The following is a 21,832-nucleotide window of genomic DNA, read 5'->3' as shown; positions in this document are numbered from 1 at the left end:
TTACTACTCTTAGTATTACGCATACTTTCTCAGGACTTATGTCAAAGTCACACTAGTGAATGTTGGAGGTTCTCAGTTTCGTCTCAACCCAAAATTGCCTCTTGGGTTGTACACTGGGATGAAGTACTCATTGAACATGTTGGCCTTTTCTAGCGCTGTTCTGACTTTCTGGTCTGCTAATTTTGTTACAGGCGGTCGAATAGGTGCCCCTTTGACTCGCTTCAGATGTCTGAAGACTTTCTCCGTTGGACGTCCAGCAAAAAGATTGTCTGATATTCAGCTAGATCCTCCTCAGACACGCGCTCAACATCAGCTTTCAGCTGTGCAAGTTTTTGTTACTGCTCTTCAGTTTTTACGCCTTTTTCAGCTCGTGTATCTGCGATTTCGAGCCTCCTGATGACGTTGGAAGTGGATGGAGTAATCCAGTGAGGCAGTGATGATCGATGTGCAGTTTTTCTAGGGACAATGGTTTCCAGTTTGGGTTCTAACCATTCCTGCCAATGTTGAACCATCAGCGCAGGTTTTATCCAGCAGTATGGAATATTTGAGAGATTAAAATCTAGAAAGATATCAACACACTCTTACTCGTAAGCGTTGAAGCTCGACATTTCGTCCCAGTTGACTGTTGATAAGTTAATGTCCCCAGCAAGGATAATGGGAACCATGGGAAGCATAGAAGAAAGTGTGGTAAGAATAGAACGGAGGGCTGAGGGCCAGAGGTAATTTGAATTGCGTGCGTGGAGGATTATAGACAAAGAATAATAAGAGGTTTCACAGGTGATGTCAACCTGAGCGAAACAGCAGCCGCTGACGTCCATGTCCTCAGCAAAGCAGTTCAAAATGAACAGAGTCAGTATCAAAAAACGAAATGAGAAATGGAAACAGAATAAACCCTTAAAGCCCGATTTTAGATGCACGATACTCGAACTTTGTTCAAATATGTCTTAGTTACCCTCTCTAATGCTTATTGGTATTGATACTAGCTCCTGTACCCTCTCATTATCGCACTCCTATTAGTTTTTACTTCGTCAAATAAAAATTCTCCGGCAAATTACTTTGTCAAATAAATTATGCTTCGTCAAATAAAAGTTTCGCTGTCTGACTTCTCTGGGTTTATTAATAGCCGCCTCAGCTTCGCAGCCGGCTATTATAGCGCTCCTTTTTTACTTTTGCAAATAAAAGTTTTCGGGAAATTACTTTGTCAAATAAATTATGCTTCGTCAAAAGTTTCGCTTTCTGACTTCTCTAGGCTTATTAAAATCACGCAAATCCTTCTGACTTCTCTAGGCTTATCAATAGCCGCTGCAGCTTCGCAGCCGGCTATTATAGCGCTCCTTTTTTACTTTTTCAAATAAAAGTTTTCGTCAAATTACTTCGTCAAATAAAATTTTGCTTCGTCAAATCAAAAATTTCGCTTTCTGTCTTCTCTAGGCTTATTAATATCACGCAAATTGGCTATTATAGCGCTCCTAATTATAGTCGGCTATTATACTCCTAATTTGTTCTACTTCGTCAAATAAAAATTCGGCAAATTACTTTGTCAAATAAATTATGCTTCGTCAAATAAAGGTTTCGCTTTCTGACTTCTCTAGGCTTATTAATATCACACAAATCTTTCTGACTTCTCTAGGCTTATCAATAGCCGCTGCAGCTTCGCAGCTGGCTATTATAGCGCTCCTTTTTTACTTTTTCAATTAAAAGTTTTCGTCAAATTACTTCGTCAAATAAAATTTTGCTTTGTCAAATCAAAATTTTCGCTTTCTGTCTTCTCTAGGCTTATTAATATCACGCAAATTGGCTATTATAGCGCTCCTAATTTTAGCCGTTTCTTATACTCCTAATTTGTTTTACTTCGTCAAATAGAATAATAGCTTTTACTTAGTTCACAGCTTGTTCAACATTTTGCGTGAAATCTTTGGCTTCTCTAGGCTAGATTCACTCTTCTCTCATTCTGCTAAAAGTGTTTTTAGACATCAGTTGCTCAGCAAAGCAATTCAAAATGAACAGAGTCAGTATCAAAAAACGAAATGAGAATTGGAAACGGGATAAACCCTTAAAGCCCGATTTTAGATGCACGATACTCGTACTTTGTTCTTATAAGTCTTAGTTACCATCTCCAATGCCTATTGGCATTGATGCTAGCTCCTGTACCCTCTCACTATGAAACAGGAGTGTGTTCAACTAAAAAATGACATCAAAATAGTTCGCACTTTAAAATTGTTTTCCTACAAAAATCTGTTTTATTTTTCTTTCAATCCCAAGCGTGGTTATGGGAATCAACCGCGGCTAATTTCCGGCAATCTGCCGGGTATGTTTTCAAGTCCATGGAAGGCCACAAGTGTTTATCGCGGCTATTTTTCTGCAATATGCGGGCTATGCTGTGCTATTTTATCATTTTTCGTCTGACCAATGACTTTTGCAACTTTTTGTGTTCGGAAACTTGATGAACTTGTAAATCACGAAAGCATCAAGCCACTGAGCATTTCTATAAGAGCCCAACTAGTATCTAAGTATGCGATTTGCCGAAACTGCTGAGTAGAGACGCTTAAGTCTTTTCATGGTAATTTGTCCAATGTTAATCGGTTATTAATAGCCGCCATCAGCCTTTCAACGGCTATTATTTAGGCGCTCTTCTTTTTTTCTTTTTTGCAATTCAAATATTTTGAGTTGTATTAGGACGCTGTGTTTTAAGATATGATCACGCTTTTTGCGTGCGTGACGTCATTTTTCAATCTAGTGGAGCGAGTTTTTCTGTTATTTCGCGTGATGAAGTGTTTGGTGACACGTGATTTACTTCAGTCTCAAAAATGACTTCCTCACTCTGAAATTGACTTTTCTTTCCTCTAATTCAGAGAGACAAGGTCAAGTGAGTGTGCCACTCTAATTGAAGGTTTTTTGCAAGCCGCTAATAGAAGCAGCTATAAGCTAAGAAGATTCTTTATCAAAACTTCTCAGAATTTAATATAAAGAAGTTACTTTTTTGCGTGTTTCTTTTACTATCTTGTTGAGACTGCTGATCTACAAAGCTATTGCGGCTTTTTCTGGCAATCGGCTAGCTATATTACTAGCTTTGTTCAACTGTCTTTAATAGCCGCCCTCATCTTCTCAGCCGGCTATTATAGCGCTCCTATTTTTTTTTTTTACTTCGTCGAATAAAAAAATGTTTCGCTTTACCTCATTTTGCCGCGTTTTCAACATTTTGCGTGAAATCTTTTTGACTTCTCTAGGCTAGTTTCTCTCTTCTCTCATTCTGCTAAAAGTGAATTTGAACATCAGCTGCTCAGCAAAGCAATTCAAAATGAACAGAGTCAGTATAAAAATTGAAGACAGAAATAGAAACGGGATAAACCCATAAAGCCCAATTTTAGATGCCCGCTATTTGAACGTCGTTCCTATAAGTCTTATTTACCATCTCTAATGCTTATTGTTATTGATAGTAGCCTCTCTCTAAGAAACAGAAGTATGTTCAACTACGAAATGACATCAAAATAAATCGGACTTAAAAAAATGTTTTTGTACAAAAATCTTTTTTTTTCAATATCTTCTGTTATTTCAATCCCAATCATGCTTATTGGAATCAACGGCGGCTATTTTCCGGCAATCTGCCGGGTATGTTTGTTATTGTATCAAAGAAAAGATTTTGGTGTCTCATGTTCTTGTTTCAAATCTGCTGAGGATCCCTCTCAATTTTTCCCTTTCGATGCTATTTTCGCAACTTGCAACAGGTTCTGATGTGGGTGGCTCGTTGGACCCCCAGTCTCAACAACAATCGGAGAGTGGTGGAGTGGGTGTTGGAGGAGGGGGAGGAGGCAGGTGTGACTTGTGCCAGGGCACCGATGAGCAGAACCTGAAGACTGGACAACAGGAGGCTCAGATCTCTTGTTCTGACTGCCATCGTACAGGTAGATCTATCTAGTAACAGCGTAATTGGGAGGAATTAAAACATAGGTTTTTGTTATGACCATATGTCGTCCTTGTTACGACCTTATGTTTATTGACATTTCATTCATAATCTTAGATTGCTTAGTTTTTCTAGAACCATGTATGACTTGGTAGTGAGTCCACTGATAAGGTAGTGAGTTCACTGATAAATGCAGAAAAAGATATCAATATATAGTGTTTGATTACATTTACAAGTACAGGTATAACAATTACAAATAAAACTGATAAATTGGCTCTACTGTTTTAATGTGCTTGTTATCGATGCGATAATTCTTAAGTATATTTTGCCGCCTAAATGTTGTAAACTTGATTTCTTCGACAAGTTTGAATCATAATAATCGAAAACAAGCTAAACAAAGGTGCACGTGGCGAAACAAAAGAAATGATTGAATAAAGAAATTGAAACAAGGATCCTATTTTGAAACAACAAAACCCAAGGAATTGAAAAAGAAAGACGACAACGGCAACTCCCCCGACCGGGACCAGACGGCCATTATCATTTGTGGGGTGTGGGAGAGGCTCGTAAAAATTGTAAAACGAGCTCTTCTCTTGAATCTCGGATCTGCGAAGTTGACATGAGACGTCTTCTCCACCATTGTTATCGAAACAGAGAGTCTTGTCAATGCGAGACCTTTAACACACGTTAGAAGTGACATCGAGGACGAGGACCCGTTGACACCCAACCACTTTCTGATCGGTAGATCGTTTCCCAATGTCCCAGCGTGTGTCTTCAAAGAGACTCCCACAATCCAGACGAAGACGTGGACCCAAGTGCGACAACGACTCGAAGCAATCTGGAAGAGACTTCTAAAAGAGTACATTCCAACCCTGAACACAAGGAAGAAGTGGTTAAAGCCTGATGCCAAGTTGGAAGTGAATGACGTTGTTTGGGTTTTGGAAGAATGGACCCCAAGAGGAATTTGGCCCCTGGGACGCGTGACAAGGACGTTCACCGGCCCCGACAAAACAGCTAGGTCGTGTGAGGTAAAAACTGCTTTAGGCTTCTTAACCCGACCAGCTGTTAAACTTGCACATGTTTTCCCCAAAACACCCCCGGCAGGTTAGGTAGGCCCCGAGAATGTTATCGATGCGATAATTCTTAATTATATGTTGCCGCCTAAATGTTGTAAACTTGATTTCTTGGACAAGTTTGAATCATAATCATCGAAAACAAGCTAAACAAAGGTGCACGTGGCGAAACAAAAGAAATGATTGAATAAAGAAATTGAAAACCCCGACCGGGACCAGACGGCCATTGTCAGTGCTATCAACACAAAGCAGTTTTCCAAGTATCCGAAATGGTTTACAAATTCAATTGATTAAAAATTTGAACCCCGAAAAAATGAGGCACACTCTATATGAAATAAGAACTCAAATAAATAACTTGGAACTACTTAACAAATTTTAAGAAAAACTTCGGTGGGATTTCCAGCAGGAGTTGACTGCATACTTGGAAGACTCAAGACAAACTTATAAGTTAATTAACGATGTCAAGCGTAAAAACAAAAGAAATTTTTTCCTGATTAGTAGCCGCAATGTGATAGCTGATGCTACTATTGGCCTTCTCTTGGATTTTTACGACTTGAAGAGGAGTATTGGTTTTCTTAAGGCTTTTTTTTACCGGAAGTACTATTCGTTCAGGCGATGTTTTGACCTAAATAAAATCGAAAGAGTAAAATTGTATGAACTATTTTATTCTGAGCGAGAGAAGTTTTTGATCATGTGCTGCGTTCAGGGATTGTCTTTTAGACTTTCAAAAATGTTTTTGAGAGAATGGTGCATATAGGTAACCGTTTTGGAGCGTTTTTTGTCCATTTGACTCAATTTCTTTGCTTGTAATTAATTGCTCTTGAACGCAGTTCATAGCAATTATTGTAAAAGTGTGTGTCTTTTTTTATGCAAATTTTTTGCTTGACAGTTTTGCGCTCTTCTTCTAGAACATTCTTTAACTTCTCAAGTGACTTCTTCACGCTTTCGTTCATCATTTTTGAGTGATCTCTAGTGCTCCGAAGTAAAGCTAGTTGCTAATATAAAATCGGTTGCAGCATAGGAAAATTAAGTGACTCGTAGCGCAGTGGATAGTGCTGGTGGGCATGGATCGGGAGGTCAAAGGTTCGAATCCCGATGGGGTCGAGGTTTTTTGCACCCGTAAAGAAAAATTGATCTATACTAAAGACCATGAATTGAACTGCCGCGCCTGTCGTTCAAGAGCAATTCTTCCGACATTTGTTGGTTTGTTTTGTTTTTTAAAATAGATTTAATTGCTCTCAAACGAAGTACCAATTATATTAGTCCTGTTGGTCTTTTTTATGCGATTTTTCGTTTGACGGATTTTTCGTCTGACTCATTTCACTTTTCGTCCTTTAAAAACGGGATAAACAGGTAGCGCCCAGCGGGCATTAAGTTTCATTAGAGGCCCTTAGCCATGTTAAGTAGTCCTCCAAGTGCTTAGTGTGATGAAACTAACGAGAAGGCCGTAATTTAAGGTTATGAGGTCATTTTTAGGAGTTTTTGAGCCCAAAATGTTGCAATTTTTGTGTTTTTCGTCATTTTTCAAATTTTTTGTTGGATCAGTCTGAAATTGAGACTGGCTAACCTAAGTACCTGGTCAAAACAATTACTTTTTTATGGCCATTTTAAGAACTATATGTTTTGGCACTCCAAACAAAAACACGCAAATGTTTACTAATTTTCACAATTTTTTTCAACTTTTTAAAATTGAGTTTTATCAGGCCTGGGTCTCAAGGAACCTCCTCTAGGGCTTGCAATTTTTTGAAATTTATTGTCTTTATTCAAGTTTTCCCAGCCCAGGGGTTAGAAAACCTCCTTAGGGGTTTGATGATAAGTTACTGAAAGGTTTTTTTTGCCATTGAATAGCTTTCAATTTATAATATCACAAATTTTAGCAATTTTTCTAGGAAGTTTTTTGAAAGTTTGTCATTTTATAGGGTTCTCCAAATTCAGAAGTCAAGGAACCTCCTGTAGGGTTTGAGTTTTGGCTACTAAATAGTTTCTAGATGTAATAAAATGGTTTTCAAGATTTTCATTTCACGAATTTCAGCAAATTTTTTTGAATACTTGATTTTTTTTCGCCCGCATCAGGGACCTTCTCCAAAGTTTTTTTAATGAGCTGTTGCTTAGTTTCTAGAGTTAATGGAATGGTTAGAAATATTTGAAAAAAGGATACTGGATAGTCTTGGGACAATGAAATGGTTCTGAAGATATTATTATCACAAATTTTAGCAAGATTTTGTTAAAATTTGCAATTGTTTTTAAAATTTCTGAATATTTTTTTGTCCTTTTGAGTTAAACGATCATTACTGCCAACAAAATTTTTTAAGTCTTGCAGATGGTTTACATGACAGAACTCCGAAGACAAAAATTGGTTTTGAACCGAAATGTGAAAACTTTCTTTTAAATTTTGCACTTATCAGTTTTTTTCCATATGATTTAATTACTAACAATGCTAGAAAACTAAAAGTTGCAGAGTCCAATCTGATGGAATATTTTCCTAGCTGTCTCTCTCTCTCTCTCTCTCTCTCTCTCTCTCTCTCTCTCTGTCTGTCTGTCTCTCTCTTTCTCTCTCTCTCTGTCGGTTGGGATTTCTTTCCTTGTCCACGTTATCTCTTACACACACTCTATATCTATCTCTTTCCCTTAGTCTTTTGTTTATGCCGCACATCAGCTGTTATAGGGCGTGATGACAGTATTTATTATCCTCATTAAAGCTGAATTATAATAGAAATGGTTTACCATAAATGACTCAACTAGCATTTTTTAGGAAATTGTTGATTTCTCAATTATTAATAGCCGCGTCCTCAATTCTTGGCGGCTATTATAGCGCTACTAATTTTTTTTTTACTCCGTCTAACAGATTTTTGTTTCGTCTTACCGTGACTTTTTGGAATTAACTTTTTCAATGACTTACCTCACTCAAAAAAATGACTTCTGAGCTCTCTTATGAAACTTTAAATTTTATGAATGAACTTTTACCTATTAATAGCCGCCCTCATCTTCTCAGCCGGCTATTGTAGCGCTCCTATTTTTTTTTTTACTTCGTCGAATAAAAAAATGTTTCGCTTTACCTCATTTTGCCGCCTTTTCAACATTTTGCGTGAAATCTTTTTGACTTCTCTAGGCTAGTTTCTCTCTTCTCTCATTCTGCTAAAAGTGATTTTGAACATCAGTTGCTCAGCGAAGCAATTCAAAATGAACAGAGTTAGTACAAAAATGGATGTCAGAAATAGAAACGGGATAAACCCATAAAGCCCAATTTTAGATGCCCGCTATTTGAACGTCGTTGCTATAAATCTTATTTACCATCTCTAATGCTTATTGTTATTGATAGTAGCCCCTGTAGCCTCTCTCTAAGAAACAGAAGTACGTTATGTTCAACTAGGAAATGCAATCAAAATAAATCGGACTTAAAAATTGTTTTTGTACAAAAATCTTTTTCAATATCTTCCGTTATTTCAATCCCAATCATGCTTATTGGAATCAACGGCGGCTATTTTCCGGCAATCTGCCGGGTATGTTTAAAGGTCAAAGTAGTGCCAAACATATGCCCTAATTCTTGAATATTAGAGTCTTGAGTTTTTGATTTCGAATATTAATTTTGGGATCTTTTCCTTTTGTGCCCCCCCCAAATATTGCTATTGTTTGCAATTGTTTTTAAAACGTCTGAATATTTTTTTGTCCTTTTGAGTTAAACGATCATTACTGGCCAACAAAATTTTTTAAGTCTTGCAGATGGTTTACATGACAGAACTCCGAAGACAAAAATTGGTTTTGAACCGAAATGTGAAAACTTTCTTTTAAATTTTGCACTTATCAGTTTTTTTCCATATGATTTAATTACTAACAAGGCTAGAAAACTAAAAGTTGCAGAGTCCAATCTGATGGAATATATTCCTAGCTGTCTCTTTCTCTCTCTTTCTCTCTCTCTCTCTCTCTCTCTCTCTGTCTCTCTCTTTCTCTCTCTCTCTCTCTCTGTCGGTTGGGATTTCTTTCCTTGTCCACGTTATATCTTACACACACTCTATATCTATCTCTTTCCCTTAGTCTTTTGTTTATGCCGCACACCAGCTGTTATGGGGCGTGATGACAGTATTTATTATCCTCATTAAAGCTGAATTATAATAGAAATGGTTTACCATAAATGACTCAACTAGCATTTTTTAGGAAATTGTTGATTTCTCAATTATTAATAGCCGCGTCCTCAATTCATGGCGGCTATTATAGCGCTACTAATTTTTTTTTACTCCGTCTAACAGATTTTTGTTTCGTCTTACCGTGACTTCTTGGAATTAACTTTTTCAATGACTTAAAAACTCAAAAAAATGACTTCTGAGCTCTCTTATGAAACTTTAAATTTTATGAATGAACTTTTACTTATTAATAGCCGCCCTCATCTTCTCAGCCGGCTATTGTAGCGCTCCTATTTTTTTTTACTTCGTCGAATAAAAAAATGTTTCGCTTTACCTCATTTTGCCGCTTTTTCAACATTTTGCGTGAAATCTTTTTGACTTCTTTAGGCTAGTTTCTCTCTTCTCTCATTCTGCTAAAAGTGATTTTGAACATGAGTTGCTCAGCAAAGCAATTCAAAATGAACAGAGTTAGTACAAAAATGGATGTCAGAAATAGAAACGGGATAAACCCATAAAGCCCAATTTTAGATGCCCGCTATTTGAACGTCGTTGCTATAAATCTTATTTACCATCTCTAATGCTTATTGTTATTGATAGTAGCCCCTGTAGCCTCTCTCTAAGAAACAGAAGTACGTTATGTGCAACTACGAAATGCCATCAAAATAAATTGGACTTAAAAGTTGTTTTTGTACAAAAATCTTTTTTTTTTCAATATCTTCCGTTATTTCAATCCCAATCATGCTTATTGGAATCAACGGCGGCTATTTTCCGGCAATCTGCCGGGTATGTTTAAAGGTCAAAGTAGTGCCAAACATATGCCCTAATTCTTGAATATTAGAGTCTTGAGTTTTTGATTTCGAATATTAATTTTGGGATCTTATCCTTTTGTACCCCCCCCCCCCCCCAAATATTGCACGTGCATCTGGGGGGTGCAAATAATATGCACCCACTAGGCTGAGGGTGCACAAACGGAAAAGATCCTAATTTTGAAAAGACCTATTAGGGCTTTCTTCATATAGAGCTTATGTGTCTCATAAAAATGACAGTCCGAAGCTAACCCAAAAAGTCTAGTGGTCTATTAAAGGACTGGTGGTCGATCTGTCTATTTTATTTCTATAGTTGTTTCAATTCATGTAACGCCACAAGCGTCTATCGCGCGGCTATTTTCCGGCAATCTGCCGGCTATGTTATTAATCCTCTTGGTCTTTTTTGCGATTTTTCGCTTGACCGATTTTTCGTCTTATCCATAAGACTTCGTCCACAGAAAAGGGATAAAGAGGTGGTGCCCAGTGGGCATTAAGTTCTCTTAGAGCCTTTCAGCACACTAGTCTCCATGTATGCGATTCACAGAAATTGTTCGGAGACTTATGCTTATTGTGTGAAGGGCGGTTCTTAGAAATTGATCCTCGAATCCCCTCCCTAGCCCACTACATCAGCCCAATAACCACCCCTGCACATCGTTGAGGCCGTAAGAGCCCCATGCAGACAAAGTTCCCCTCCCACCGTTGCCCCCACCACTATTGCCCCCCCCCCCTGCGGTGCACCACCTCCCCCCTGCGCTCAACTCACTAAGCCGATTGACGGAACCAACCGCTTGCGGGTCGTTAGAGAGGGATTCGCCCGACGTTAGTTGGTTATGTTTTAATTTTCCAAATTGATGAAGGGGTCTTTTTCTTTTTTCTGGCCAATGTTTTTGTGCTGTACAAACTCTAGAATGTATCATTCTAGCCCTCTTCTCAGACCTAGAAGGTTTATTCGTTAAAAAATTTAATTTCATTCTTTTTTCTTGGGTTTGCAATTGATTCATATATAATGTAACACTGAGGCTTTGATGGGTTTAGTTTTAGAAACTTTGGTTTATTTTGAGGTTTTGTGAATTTTTTTGGGGCTAGGTTTTTAATGAAAAGTTTTTTCCCTGTTAAGTGTTATTCTGTTCGTTCTGCTTTTCTCAAGGTTTTTTTATATTTTGCAGTATTTGAATTCAATTTGTCTGCTATCTCCAACAAGAAAGAAATATATCTTATTTTCTTCAGTCCTAATTCTGAAGTGCTCTGGCGCCAAGTGGAATTATTTAGTGTTTTCTTGAGTCCTCATAATTTTAATTTCCTATTTTTTAGGAAGGCATTTTCTAAGATTGATACTTGCCTTCTGCTTTCCCACTGTCTTTTATGTGTCAAAGTTAACTTTGGAGCTGATTTTTTTCGAGAATTATCATTAGTTACTTCGTGACCATTTTTAGCATGTTCAGTTTTTTGAGCCTATGAATATTTTCCGATTTAAGAATTTTGGCTAATTTTCAATGTTACCAGATGTTTTTAGTAATATGAAAATTTGCGGTATCAAGATTTCAGAGTGAGTGTCTTCTGTCCACATTGTATTTAGATTTAAATTTGTGAGTCTATTCTTATGATCTCGAATGATGTACTTAATTTTATGATAGCTAGTTTCAACGATGTCAATGCTCAAATCTTTCTCGTTATGAGGTATAGATTTTTTACGAAATATTTTCATCAAAGCTGGTGAGGTAAAGAATAGCTGTTTTAAGACAAAAAAATGGTTTAGGCCGTATTCACTGTTTTGCCGGTGAAGTTCCGACGCTTCGAGTGGCTTCCGGAATCCTGACGGCCGTGTTTTTTGTCGTCAACATTTTTCTTACGACATATGACGTCATAAGCAATTCAAATCTGCTTTTTGTTCATTCGTTCATGCAATTTCAACTGAAATGCGTGCGTGCCGTCATTTTTCACTCTTAATGGACAGAGTTTTCATTCGCGTGATTAATTTTTTAGTCACACGTGACTTACTCACTCTCAAAAATTGACTTAATCGCTCTGAAAATGACTGTTGCTTACTTCAACTCAAGAGATAAGGTCAAGTGAATGTGCTATTGAACTCTAATTGTTTACTTTAACTCAAGTGATAAGGTCAAGTGAACTCTAATTGAAGGTTATTTAAGAGCAGCTATTAGAAGCAGCAATAAATCAAACAGATTTTTAATCAAAATGTAACATCTGAGCATTTAATAAAAAGAATTTTTCGGTCTGTTTCTTTTCCTATCTTTTTGAGACTGCGAAGCTATTGCGGCTATTTTCTGACAATCTGCGGGCTATGTTGTTGTTGTTGTTGTAGCGCATCCTACCTGTCTGGCCTTCAGTGAGACAATGAGGAGGAGAGTGAAGGAGTACAACTGGCAGTGCATAGAGTGCAAGGCATGTACTGCTTGTGGAACATCCGAGAACGATGTAAGTCACACACAAACTAACACTTAACTGATTGCATGGATATCTTGGCAATTTGAACACAGTTGAGATAATCGCTAAGTAGAATGATTTCCAAGGCAATCAATTGGTGGAGAGAAAACAATATGCATTTCAATATAGCTGAGTTGTGAAGCCATTTGTTTTGAGCTTAATAGAATTGATCAACTACAATATAATTTTATTGCCATAATTGATTTTCGAATCTTGTGTAAAAGAGCATGAAGAGAAACGTGCCATATTCATTTAGCACGATAACCATTGCTAAATTCGTGTAGCGCTTTGCAGCAATTTGAACTAAAGAAAAACTATACTATCTTTATGGGACAAATTGGTCATCCTTATTAAATTGACTATTAATTAAACAAATGCCCTCCCGAAAATCATGCATACAGTCGTTTGATAATAATATGGCCATCAATCAAAGCATAATTCAAAGAAATGCAACAGATGGCAAGAAAAGACTATACAATTAATCATTCATACTCACTGCTGCTGCACCGGTAGAGCTCAGAAAATGACTGATTTATAACCAAATGTAACAATGGATCATAAAAAGTTGGCCATCACATGAAACGAGATACCAGATTTTGCTGTAAGATTAAAAAAAACAGCTACAACCAAACAGCTGCCTTGTCTTCAAATAAGGCAAAGGTTTATGATCTCCATATCATCTATACAGTTATCACAAGAATTGAGAGTTAAAATGGTTTTTTATTAGCCGCAAGATTTGTTACGACCATATGACGTCACAATCACTTCAAATCTGCTTTTTGTGCATTCGTTCATGCAATTTCAACTGAGTGGCCTGCGTGGCGTCAGTTTTCACTCCTATAGAGAGGGCGTTAGTTATCTTAGAACCCTAGGTCAGTTTTCACTCTATGGAGGGCGTTAGTTATCTTAGAACCCTAGGCCTTACTATCCTCTAAGGATGTGATTCAACCAAAACTGTTCTGAAGAGACAATTTCATGGTTTGAAGGGCGGTGCTTAATCTTAAGAAGTTTGACCCCTCTCAGAGACCCCCATCATCAGCCCCCCCCCCCCCCCCACCACTCACTCCCATTGTCCTCTTTCTCCACCTGTCAAATCCCCATCGCTTGAACTCCCGCCACATGCACACTCCGACCCCCTTCCCCAATGCTAGCATCCCTAAGAAAACTGACTACCGAAGCCAACCGCTCGCCGGTCGTTTAAAGCAATTCGCCCGAAGTTGGTCGGTTATATTTCTTTTGCTATATTTTTGATACTGCAGATCTACAAAGCTAGTGCGACTTTTTTCTGGCAATCTGTCGGCTATTCTTGTATGTTGAAATTAATCTACTGTAAGTTTCACAATTGTGAAATTCAGTTATCGTTAGCAACTACTCGTAAAGAGATCTCATGAACATATCTATGTATGATTTTTCAAATCTGTAGGTAGATAATACCATCAGCTCAAAGAATCTCGATTATCGTTTTTCAGAGAAGGCCAAAAAGATGTCAAATTTTGATTTTGCCTGTTAGATATGTGAGACGGTAACTCTTGCATGTTTCCTTATTATATCAGCTAGCCTTAAATTTTCGATCTTGAGTACTTTTTATACTGTTTTCAGTCTTTCGTCTTCTTCAGAGCAGCTTCTGAATGCAATAGCCTTTTTTATGGTCAAATAAAGCCTCCTGTTCAACTGATCTGTTTAAAAGCTCTCGAACTAAGTGATTTTAAACGTGTTATCTTTTTATGCAAAATTGTTGATTAACGTGTAACTTTTTGATTAATAGCCGGTGTCAGCCTTTCAACGACTACTGTTTAGGCGCTCTCCTTTTTAGTGCGCTTCACCTTTTGATCACGTTTTTCGCTATAAATAAGTCGTGATTTTTAGGTTTGACTCGTGACTTAATTCACTCACTGTTTCAACTGAGTGGATTTTAAATTCTTTCACGCATTGAATTACGCAAAATAGTGAATATGGTTAATGTCAAAAGAGCAAAATCAAAAGAAACTGAATAAACCGATCATGCCCTGTGATTAAGTCATAGTTCATAAGGTTATCAAAGTCCATATGAGCGATTGCTAGCTGACATTAGTATTAAGCTTAATAGCTTTCAGTTTAGAAGCAGAATTAAGTTAAGTGTTAGAATCTAACTGAAACTGCACACCGAATTAGAACACTTTTTGAATTTTGGGAAGAAATTCGGTCAATTTTTGTTCTTTTTCGTTTCAATCCCGATGTGCGTCAACGGATGCTATTTCCGGCTATGTTTTATTTTTACCCCCTTGAATTTCCGTTTTGCGTGATTAAATTTCTCTGTACTTCTGAACGAAAATTTTGAGCGGCTGACCTCAGGTGGCGGCAGTTCACTGCTAAACGTCAATTGCAAAGTGCACCAAAATTGTTTTCATTTTTAATAGCCGCACAGCGATAGCTGGGGCTATTATTGGCCTTCTCTTGGTTTTTTTATTTCGTCGCAATTTTTGTTACGACCATATGACGTCACAACCACTTCAAATCTGCTTTTTGTTCATTCGTTCATACAATTTCAACTGAAGTGCGTGCATGACGTCCTTTTTCTCTCTTAATGGAGCGAAATTGTGTTCACTCGCGTGATTAAATTTTGGTCACACTTGACTTACCTCACTCTCAAAAATGACTTCCTCGCTTTAAAATTGACTTTTATGCTTTAATTCAAAGAGATAAGGTCAAATGGGTGTGTGTCACTCTAAATGAAGGTTATTTGAGAGCAGCTAATGGAGGCAGCAAAAACTTATACAGATTTCTAATCAAAATATAACATATCAGCCTTTAATGAAAAGACGAATTTTTTTGGTCTGTCTTTTTTTTGAGACTGCATATCTACAAAACTATTGCGGCTATTTTCTGGCAATCTGCCAGCTATTTTTTCACTTTAAGCCTTAATAGCACTATGTAAAACAGGACTTCTTGAGTGCCCCTTATTGAATTTCTTAGTCCAACCCTCCTGCAGCTACCTCCCTTCCCCTCTTCCAATTTATTATAGCTATCACCAGTTGTTCGATTCCGATTCTTCCGGTGTTAGTTGGTTGTGTTTTGCGATTTGAATTTCGTTGTTTTCTTTCAAATCTTTGGTGATGGCTCCCATTTTTGCCCACTAGAGTTAAACTGCTGTATTGATCTTTTTAATTTGATTTTTGGTGCGGTTTTTTTAGAGCTGGAATTGCTAAATGCAGTTTCTTTTTTTAAAAAAAAGTTCGTCAAAATTTTCAACCATATGACGTCACTCTCACTTCAAACTAGCTTGTTGTCCATTAATTCGATAAAATTTCGAAAAAATTTTTGGCGTGACGCCATTTTTCACTCGTATTGGCGAGTTTTTTTGTACATTGGCGTGTTCAATTTTGGTTCACACTTGACTTAAACTGAGAATGAAAATGACTTTGCCGCTTTTCAAATTGATTTTTTTACTTTAATTGAAGGGGATAAGGTGATCAGCTCAGTATATGTCACTCTAATTGAAGATTATTTGAGTGTAATTAACAGAAACAACACATACAATTCCTTCTTTCGTCTCATTTTCTTTCCATTTGCTTCTTGAGACCGCAGGACTACAAAGCTATCGCAACTATTTTCGTGCAATCTGCCAGCTATTGTTAATATCTGCGAAGTCACAGCTGCGGTATTTTTGTTCTTGTGCATTTAAGTGTGTCTGGTCGTTTGGATTTGTTTGTTTGCGTCAAGGTTATCAATATGGAAACTCTTAGAAACTCATTTTAGTCAAGGTTCTTGTTAAGAACAGTCTGGATTCGATATTTTTTACGTTTCAATGATTCACCTGGGCTCTCGAGTTAAACCTTGGGAGGGTCCCCTTTGATGAGAAGTGATTTTTACTTGTCTATGTTATCTCGATCAAGGAATGAAATTCTTTCTTTTTGTTCATTTACTAGCGTTCCTAAGTTACACGCATGCGGCCAATATTAAGTTTCCGCATTTTGAGGCTTCGGTACATTCGTTTTGACAAAATTTATGATCATGCATAACTCAACAATGACTTATGCGGTCACTTTAAACAATGACAGAGAACTTAATGGTCTTTGTTCATCAGGAACTTGATTACCAATAAATGTGCTTGGCTGTCATGCGTAACTAACTTTCATCGTTTAAATTTGCTAAGTTTGAAAGAAATGACAAATTAATTGAAACTCAATTTAATTGAATGAGCGTACAGTAAGAGGCTCAAGTTAACAGGATCTTTTCAAGATACGAAAATTGCGGCAAAGTTTGAAACTTCGAATTTGAGGATCTTTGCCTGTTCCAATCCCAATGCAAGCCATTTTGCTATTGTGGCAAAGGTGTGCGAAGGTCAATTGGCGACACATCATAGTTTTTTGGACAATGCAGGTTGTTAATTGCACTTGAAGTTGTTTACTGCTCTTGAAGAATCATTTTGGTCTGGTTCCTTTTTGTGAGATTTGTCTAATGGTTTTGAATGAATAGAAATGAAATTAGTAAGAAGCAAGGGCAGTACGCTGTGATGGAAGTATGCTACGATTACTATTCTCCAAAATAAACTGTTCAACAAAGCTGATATCGAGGCTTTTTCATATTGGAATTTTTGAAGTATTTGTGGCTTCCCCCCGATTGATCAACCCGTGATTTATTACTCTATATTTAGGAACCAACCACCTGTCTACTACGAGTCTCTCTACCTTCGTCTAGAGCAATGATTGCGAAGCTATTGGGTTGTGTTGGGTTCTTTTTTTCATGCTAGGACAGAACTTTTCAATTCAGTTTAGTGACTTTAGTTATCATTTTTGCTGCAACTCCTTGTAATAGCAGAACAGATGCATAGAAGGCTGATACTATTCTCCAAAGTGAACAGTTCAACAAATCACTTACTAACGGAATTTTAACGGAATGTTTTGCGATTTGAATTTCGTTGTTTTCTTTTCAATCTTTGGTTATGGCTCCCGTTTTTGCCCACTAGAGTTAAACTGCAGTATTGATCTTTTTAATTTACGTTTTGGTGTGGTTTTTTTAGAGCTGGAATTGCTAAATGCAGTTTCTCTTTTTTAAAAAAAAATTCGTCAAAATTTTCAACCATATGACGTCACTCTCACTTCAAACTATCTTGTTGTCCATTAATTCGATAAACTTTCGAATAAATTTATGGCATGACGCCATTTTTCACTCGTATTGGCGAGTTTTTTTGTACATTGGCGTGTTCAATTTTGGTTCACACTTGGCTTAAACTCAGAATGAAAATGACTTTGTCGCTTTTCAAATTGATTTTTTTTACTTTAATTGAAGGGGATAAGGTGGTCAGCTCAGTATATGTCACTCTAATTGAAGATTGTTTGAGTGTAATTAACAGAAACAACACATACAATTCATTCTTTCTTTTGTCTTATTTTCTTTCCATTTGCTTCTTGAGACCGCAGGACTACGAAGCTATCGCAATTATTTTCGTGCAATCTGCCAGCTATTGTTAATATCTGCGAAGTCATAGCTGCGGTATTTTTGTTCATGTTCGTTTAAGTGTGTCTGGTCGTTTGGATTTGTTTGTTTGTGACAAGGTTATCAATATGGAAACTCTTAGAAACTCATTCTAGTCAAGATTATTGTTAAGAACAGTCTGGATTCTGATATTTTTACGTTTTAACGTTTTTTTACGTTTTACGTTTCACCTGGGCTCTCGAGTTAAACCTTGGGAGGGTCCCCTTTGATGAGAAGTGATTTTTACTTGTGTATGTTATCTCGATCAAATTCTTTCTTTTTGTTCATTTACTAGCGTTCCTAAATTACACGCATGCGGCCAATATTAAGTTTCCGCATTTTGAGGCTTCGGTACATTCGTTTTGACAAAGTTTATGATCATGCATAACTCAACAATGACTTATGCAGTCACTTTAAACAATGACAGAGAACTTCATGGTCTTTGTTCATCAGGAACTTGATTACCAATAAATGTGCTTGGCTGTCATGCGTAACTTACTTTCATCGTTTAAATTTGCAAAGTTTGAAAGAAATGACAAATTAATTGAAACTCAATTTAATTGAATGAGCGTACAGTAAGAGGCTCAAGTTAACAGGATCTTTTCAAGATACGAAAATTGCGGCAAAGTTTGAAACTTCGAATTTGAGGATCTTTGCCTGTTCCAATCCCAATGCAAGCCATTTTGCTATTGTGGCAAAGGTGTGCGAAGGTCAATTGGCGACACATCATAGTTTTTTGGACAATGCAGGTTGTTAATTGCACTTGAAGTTGTTTACTGCTCTTGAAGAATCATTTTGGTCTGGTTCCTTTTTGTGAGATTTGTCTAATGGTTTTGAATGAATAGAAATGAAATTAGTAAGAAGCAAGGGCAGTACGCTGTGATGGAAGTATGCTACGATTACTATTCTCCAAAATAAACTGTTCAACAAAGCTGATATCGAGGCTTTTTCATATTGGAATTTTTGAAGTATTTGTGGCTTCCCCCCGATTGATCAACCCGTGATTTATTACTCCATATTTAGGAACCAACCACCTGTCTACTACGAGTCTCTCTACCTTCGTCTAGAGCAATTCTTGCGAAGCTATTCGGTTGTGTTGGATTCTTGTTTTTCATACTGGAGCAGAACTTCTCAATTCACTTGAGTGACTTTTTTTATCATTTTTGCTGCAACTCCTTGTAATAGTAGAGCAGATGCAGAGTAGGCTGATAGTAGTCCCGTCAGGCTTTAACGGGATTTGTTTGAGGGTACAAGAGGCTGATAAGAGTTAGTGTATTTGTTGAACTTGAATGTAGTATAATGTTGAGTCTTAAAATAGAGCTGAGTCTGGTATGTTAGGTGTGTTTAAGGACCAGCTGTTATTCTGTGATGACTGTGACCGTGGCTTCCACATGTACTGTCTCAATCCACCCATTGATGAGCCACCAGAAGGTAAACACTCACTCTCACTTACTCACTCACTCCATCCAGCCAATCTCTGCCTGCCTAGCCTCGTGAAACTGGGAATGTTTTAACTTCTATATGATTGAATCTTTATTTTGGTAAAGTTGGTTTTTAACAAGCTACTTTTCATGCGACCTCATGCTGAATTGTTCCGGTTTCTCAAAGTGTTTTGGAGAAAGTTTTTCAATGGTTAAGTGACTCTGCTTGAAGTCACTGAGAACTTCTGGCGTTTATCGGGAACCGCGCAGCGGTTCGAGATATGTCAGAATTTTGAAGTGACTTCTGCAGAGTCACGTAACCATGCTTAAAACACAAAACGCGCACGTTTTCAAATGATGAAAGTCAACGAAAACCAACTTCTGGCTAAGTAGGAACTTTGGCATTTTAACTTCAGCAAGACTTTAGGCATTTTAAAATGTGCAACCTGACACCATGCTTCCAAATTTAATGCCTTTAAATTCTTCTGATCAGACATCACTAACCTGACTCTAGATTTGTCTTCTATTCTGTAGGAAGTTGGAGTTGCCATTTGTGTCTGAAGCACTCTGACCAACATCACAACTCATCCTCCTCCCCTAATTCTGCCGGCACTAATTCATCCAGCGAAACAGCGCCAACAGCTCCTGGTCAGTCCCTAGCAAGCAATACCACTGCCACCCCACAAGTATTAAACAGCGGGAGTAGCCCTGGAAGAACGACATCCGGAACTGGGTCTGTTGACTATCAACGTCTCAGCCACCATCATGTGCAGCCTCCCCCAGCGTCTGCGTCATCTATCATGGACGCCACGCAGCATCAAACGGGACCTCCTCTATCTGCCGCACCACCACCCGTCATACCCCCCATGATGCACCAGGCACAGAGGTCACCCCCTCACTACCCCATGGCCCACCAACTAGGACAGCAACTACACCACCCTTACCTGCCCCCTCAGCCCACTCCACCTCCGCCCACAACTGTTCCCCCGCCACCTTCCACCACCCCATCCTCTTCCTCATCCGCTATTCCGCCCAACACTTCACTCCTCCATCACCATCCCCAGCAGCAGCCGCACTACCCACACCATCCTATGTACTCCTCCGCACCCCACCCACTCGGGCACCAGTTTCATTCACAACAACAACAACAATCTCTCCACCACCACCACTACGGTGGACATTCTCAGCCTCACGTGTCCAAGTCTTCACATGGTGGTAATAGCCAGTAGAGAAAATGGGAGCCAGTCTGGTTACTTGGTTGTTAAGCGGAACAGAGAAAAGCAAGACCTAATAATTGTCAGAACAAACTGATGGCAGTAAACACTGAAAATACAACTGATTTTGCTGTAAGACTATCTTATGCGTTTATTTAGTTTGCAACTCTAATTTATTGTGCTTATAAGCATGACACTTGATTAGTTATTTCCAATATGCTTGTTTGTATGTTCATGAATCTATTTTGAGTGGCCACTTTAATTAATTCAACTTGGCATCAGTTTAGATATTTTTGTTTGCGTGTGTGATGTAACCCTTCAACGCAGCTGATTTCTGTACCGGGAACTTTGGAAAGTAAAAAGTGTGCCCTGCCGTGAGGATACAACAATGCGATACAATTTTTATCTAGATAATTTACTCTTATCTGGAGAAAAAATGACTCTCACTACTAATAGTGAATCTTTTTTTGTTGCCAATATAAGTAATCATCCTGATTACCAATGACATCTCAATTACCGCGATCAAATAGGATAATCAGATCAATCAGTTATCTAACTTATCCTGATAAACCATTATTTAGATTTGACGTCAATTATGACTAATTTGAACATTTCTGTCAAAAAGAAACTTGCTGGCTCTTTTATTCGGTTTGAAAGGCTGTCTTTAACTCTTTTTATTATAGTAAGGTGAGTGAATTGCATGAGCACTTAGGGTCTAAAAAAGGGTAGATGAGAGATCCACAGAACTGGTAAGTTGAAAAAAATGCAAATGTCATGCTCTTACACAGCACCAATTCTTCACTCTCGTCTATTAAAGTAATAATGCTGGAGAAAGCATACACGAACGGCAAAGTTCCTCCCAACAGACCAATGAAACCTTGATTATTTGTCTTTTTTATGCAAATTTTGCTTGACCTTCATGTTTTTCCTCAACTCTATGGTTTTACTCAAAATCTTAATAGTTGTCGAAATCGGCTATGATAACCTCCTTCGGGACCTCTAATGAACGTAATACAAACTGCCCTGCAAACCTCCCTCTACCTCCAAACATAAGCAAGCACACTCATAGTTTGTGTCCTCTAACCAAACGAGACTCTGCGATATCCGGGGCTATTATTGGTCTTCTCTTGGTTTTTACAATCCGAGATGGATTGTATTGGGACTCTGTCTCTTCCTGTTGTTTTGCACATATTTCCATGACTTTAATCTTTGAAAACGGGACAAGCAGGCAATGCCCAGTGGGCATTGAGTTTAATTAGCGGCCAAAAGTTGGTTTTAGTTGTCTTTCAAGAGCGTAGAGTGATGCTGCTGAGAATTCGTAATTAAAAGGCCATTTTAAGGAAATTTTAAGCCCAAAATGAGGGCATTTTTCGAGTTTTTTGTTTGACAAGTCTTGAAATGAC

At 37.9% G+C, this 21,832-nt stretch overlaps 1 protein-coding gene across 1 annotated transcript in view; it reads left to right on the top strand.

Moving 5' to 3' along the window:
• Positions 1–20,715, top strand: part of LOC142350752 (uncharacterized) — a 275,857-nt gene extending 255,142 nt beyond the window's left edge. Inside the window, exons 9-12 of the mRNA XM_075402707.1 lie at positions 3,726–3,902; positions 12,219–12,331; positions 19,144–19,225; positions 19,750–20,715. Of these exons, the coding sequence (XP_075258822.1) occupies positions 3,726–3,902; positions 12,219–12,331; positions 19,144–19,225; positions 19,750–20,444 (1,067 nt within the window). The 3' untranslated portion in view covers positions 20,445–20,715. The remainder of the gene's footprint in view (positions 1–3,725; positions 3,903–12,218; positions 12,332–19,143; positions 19,226–19,749) is intronic.
• Positions 20,716–21,832: the final 1,117 nt, after the last annotated feature.

This window comes from Convolutriloba macropyga, chromosome 12, assembly GCF_964194025.1.
Source record: "Convolutriloba macropyga chromosome 12, txConMacr16.3, whole genome shotgun sequence".
Lineage (NCBI taxonomy): Eukaryota > Metazoa > Xenacoelomorpha > Acoela > Convolutidae > Convolutriloba > Convolutriloba macropyga.
Note: the sequence above shows the minus strand (reverse complement) of the source record. Positions and strands in the feature narration are given on the sequence as shown.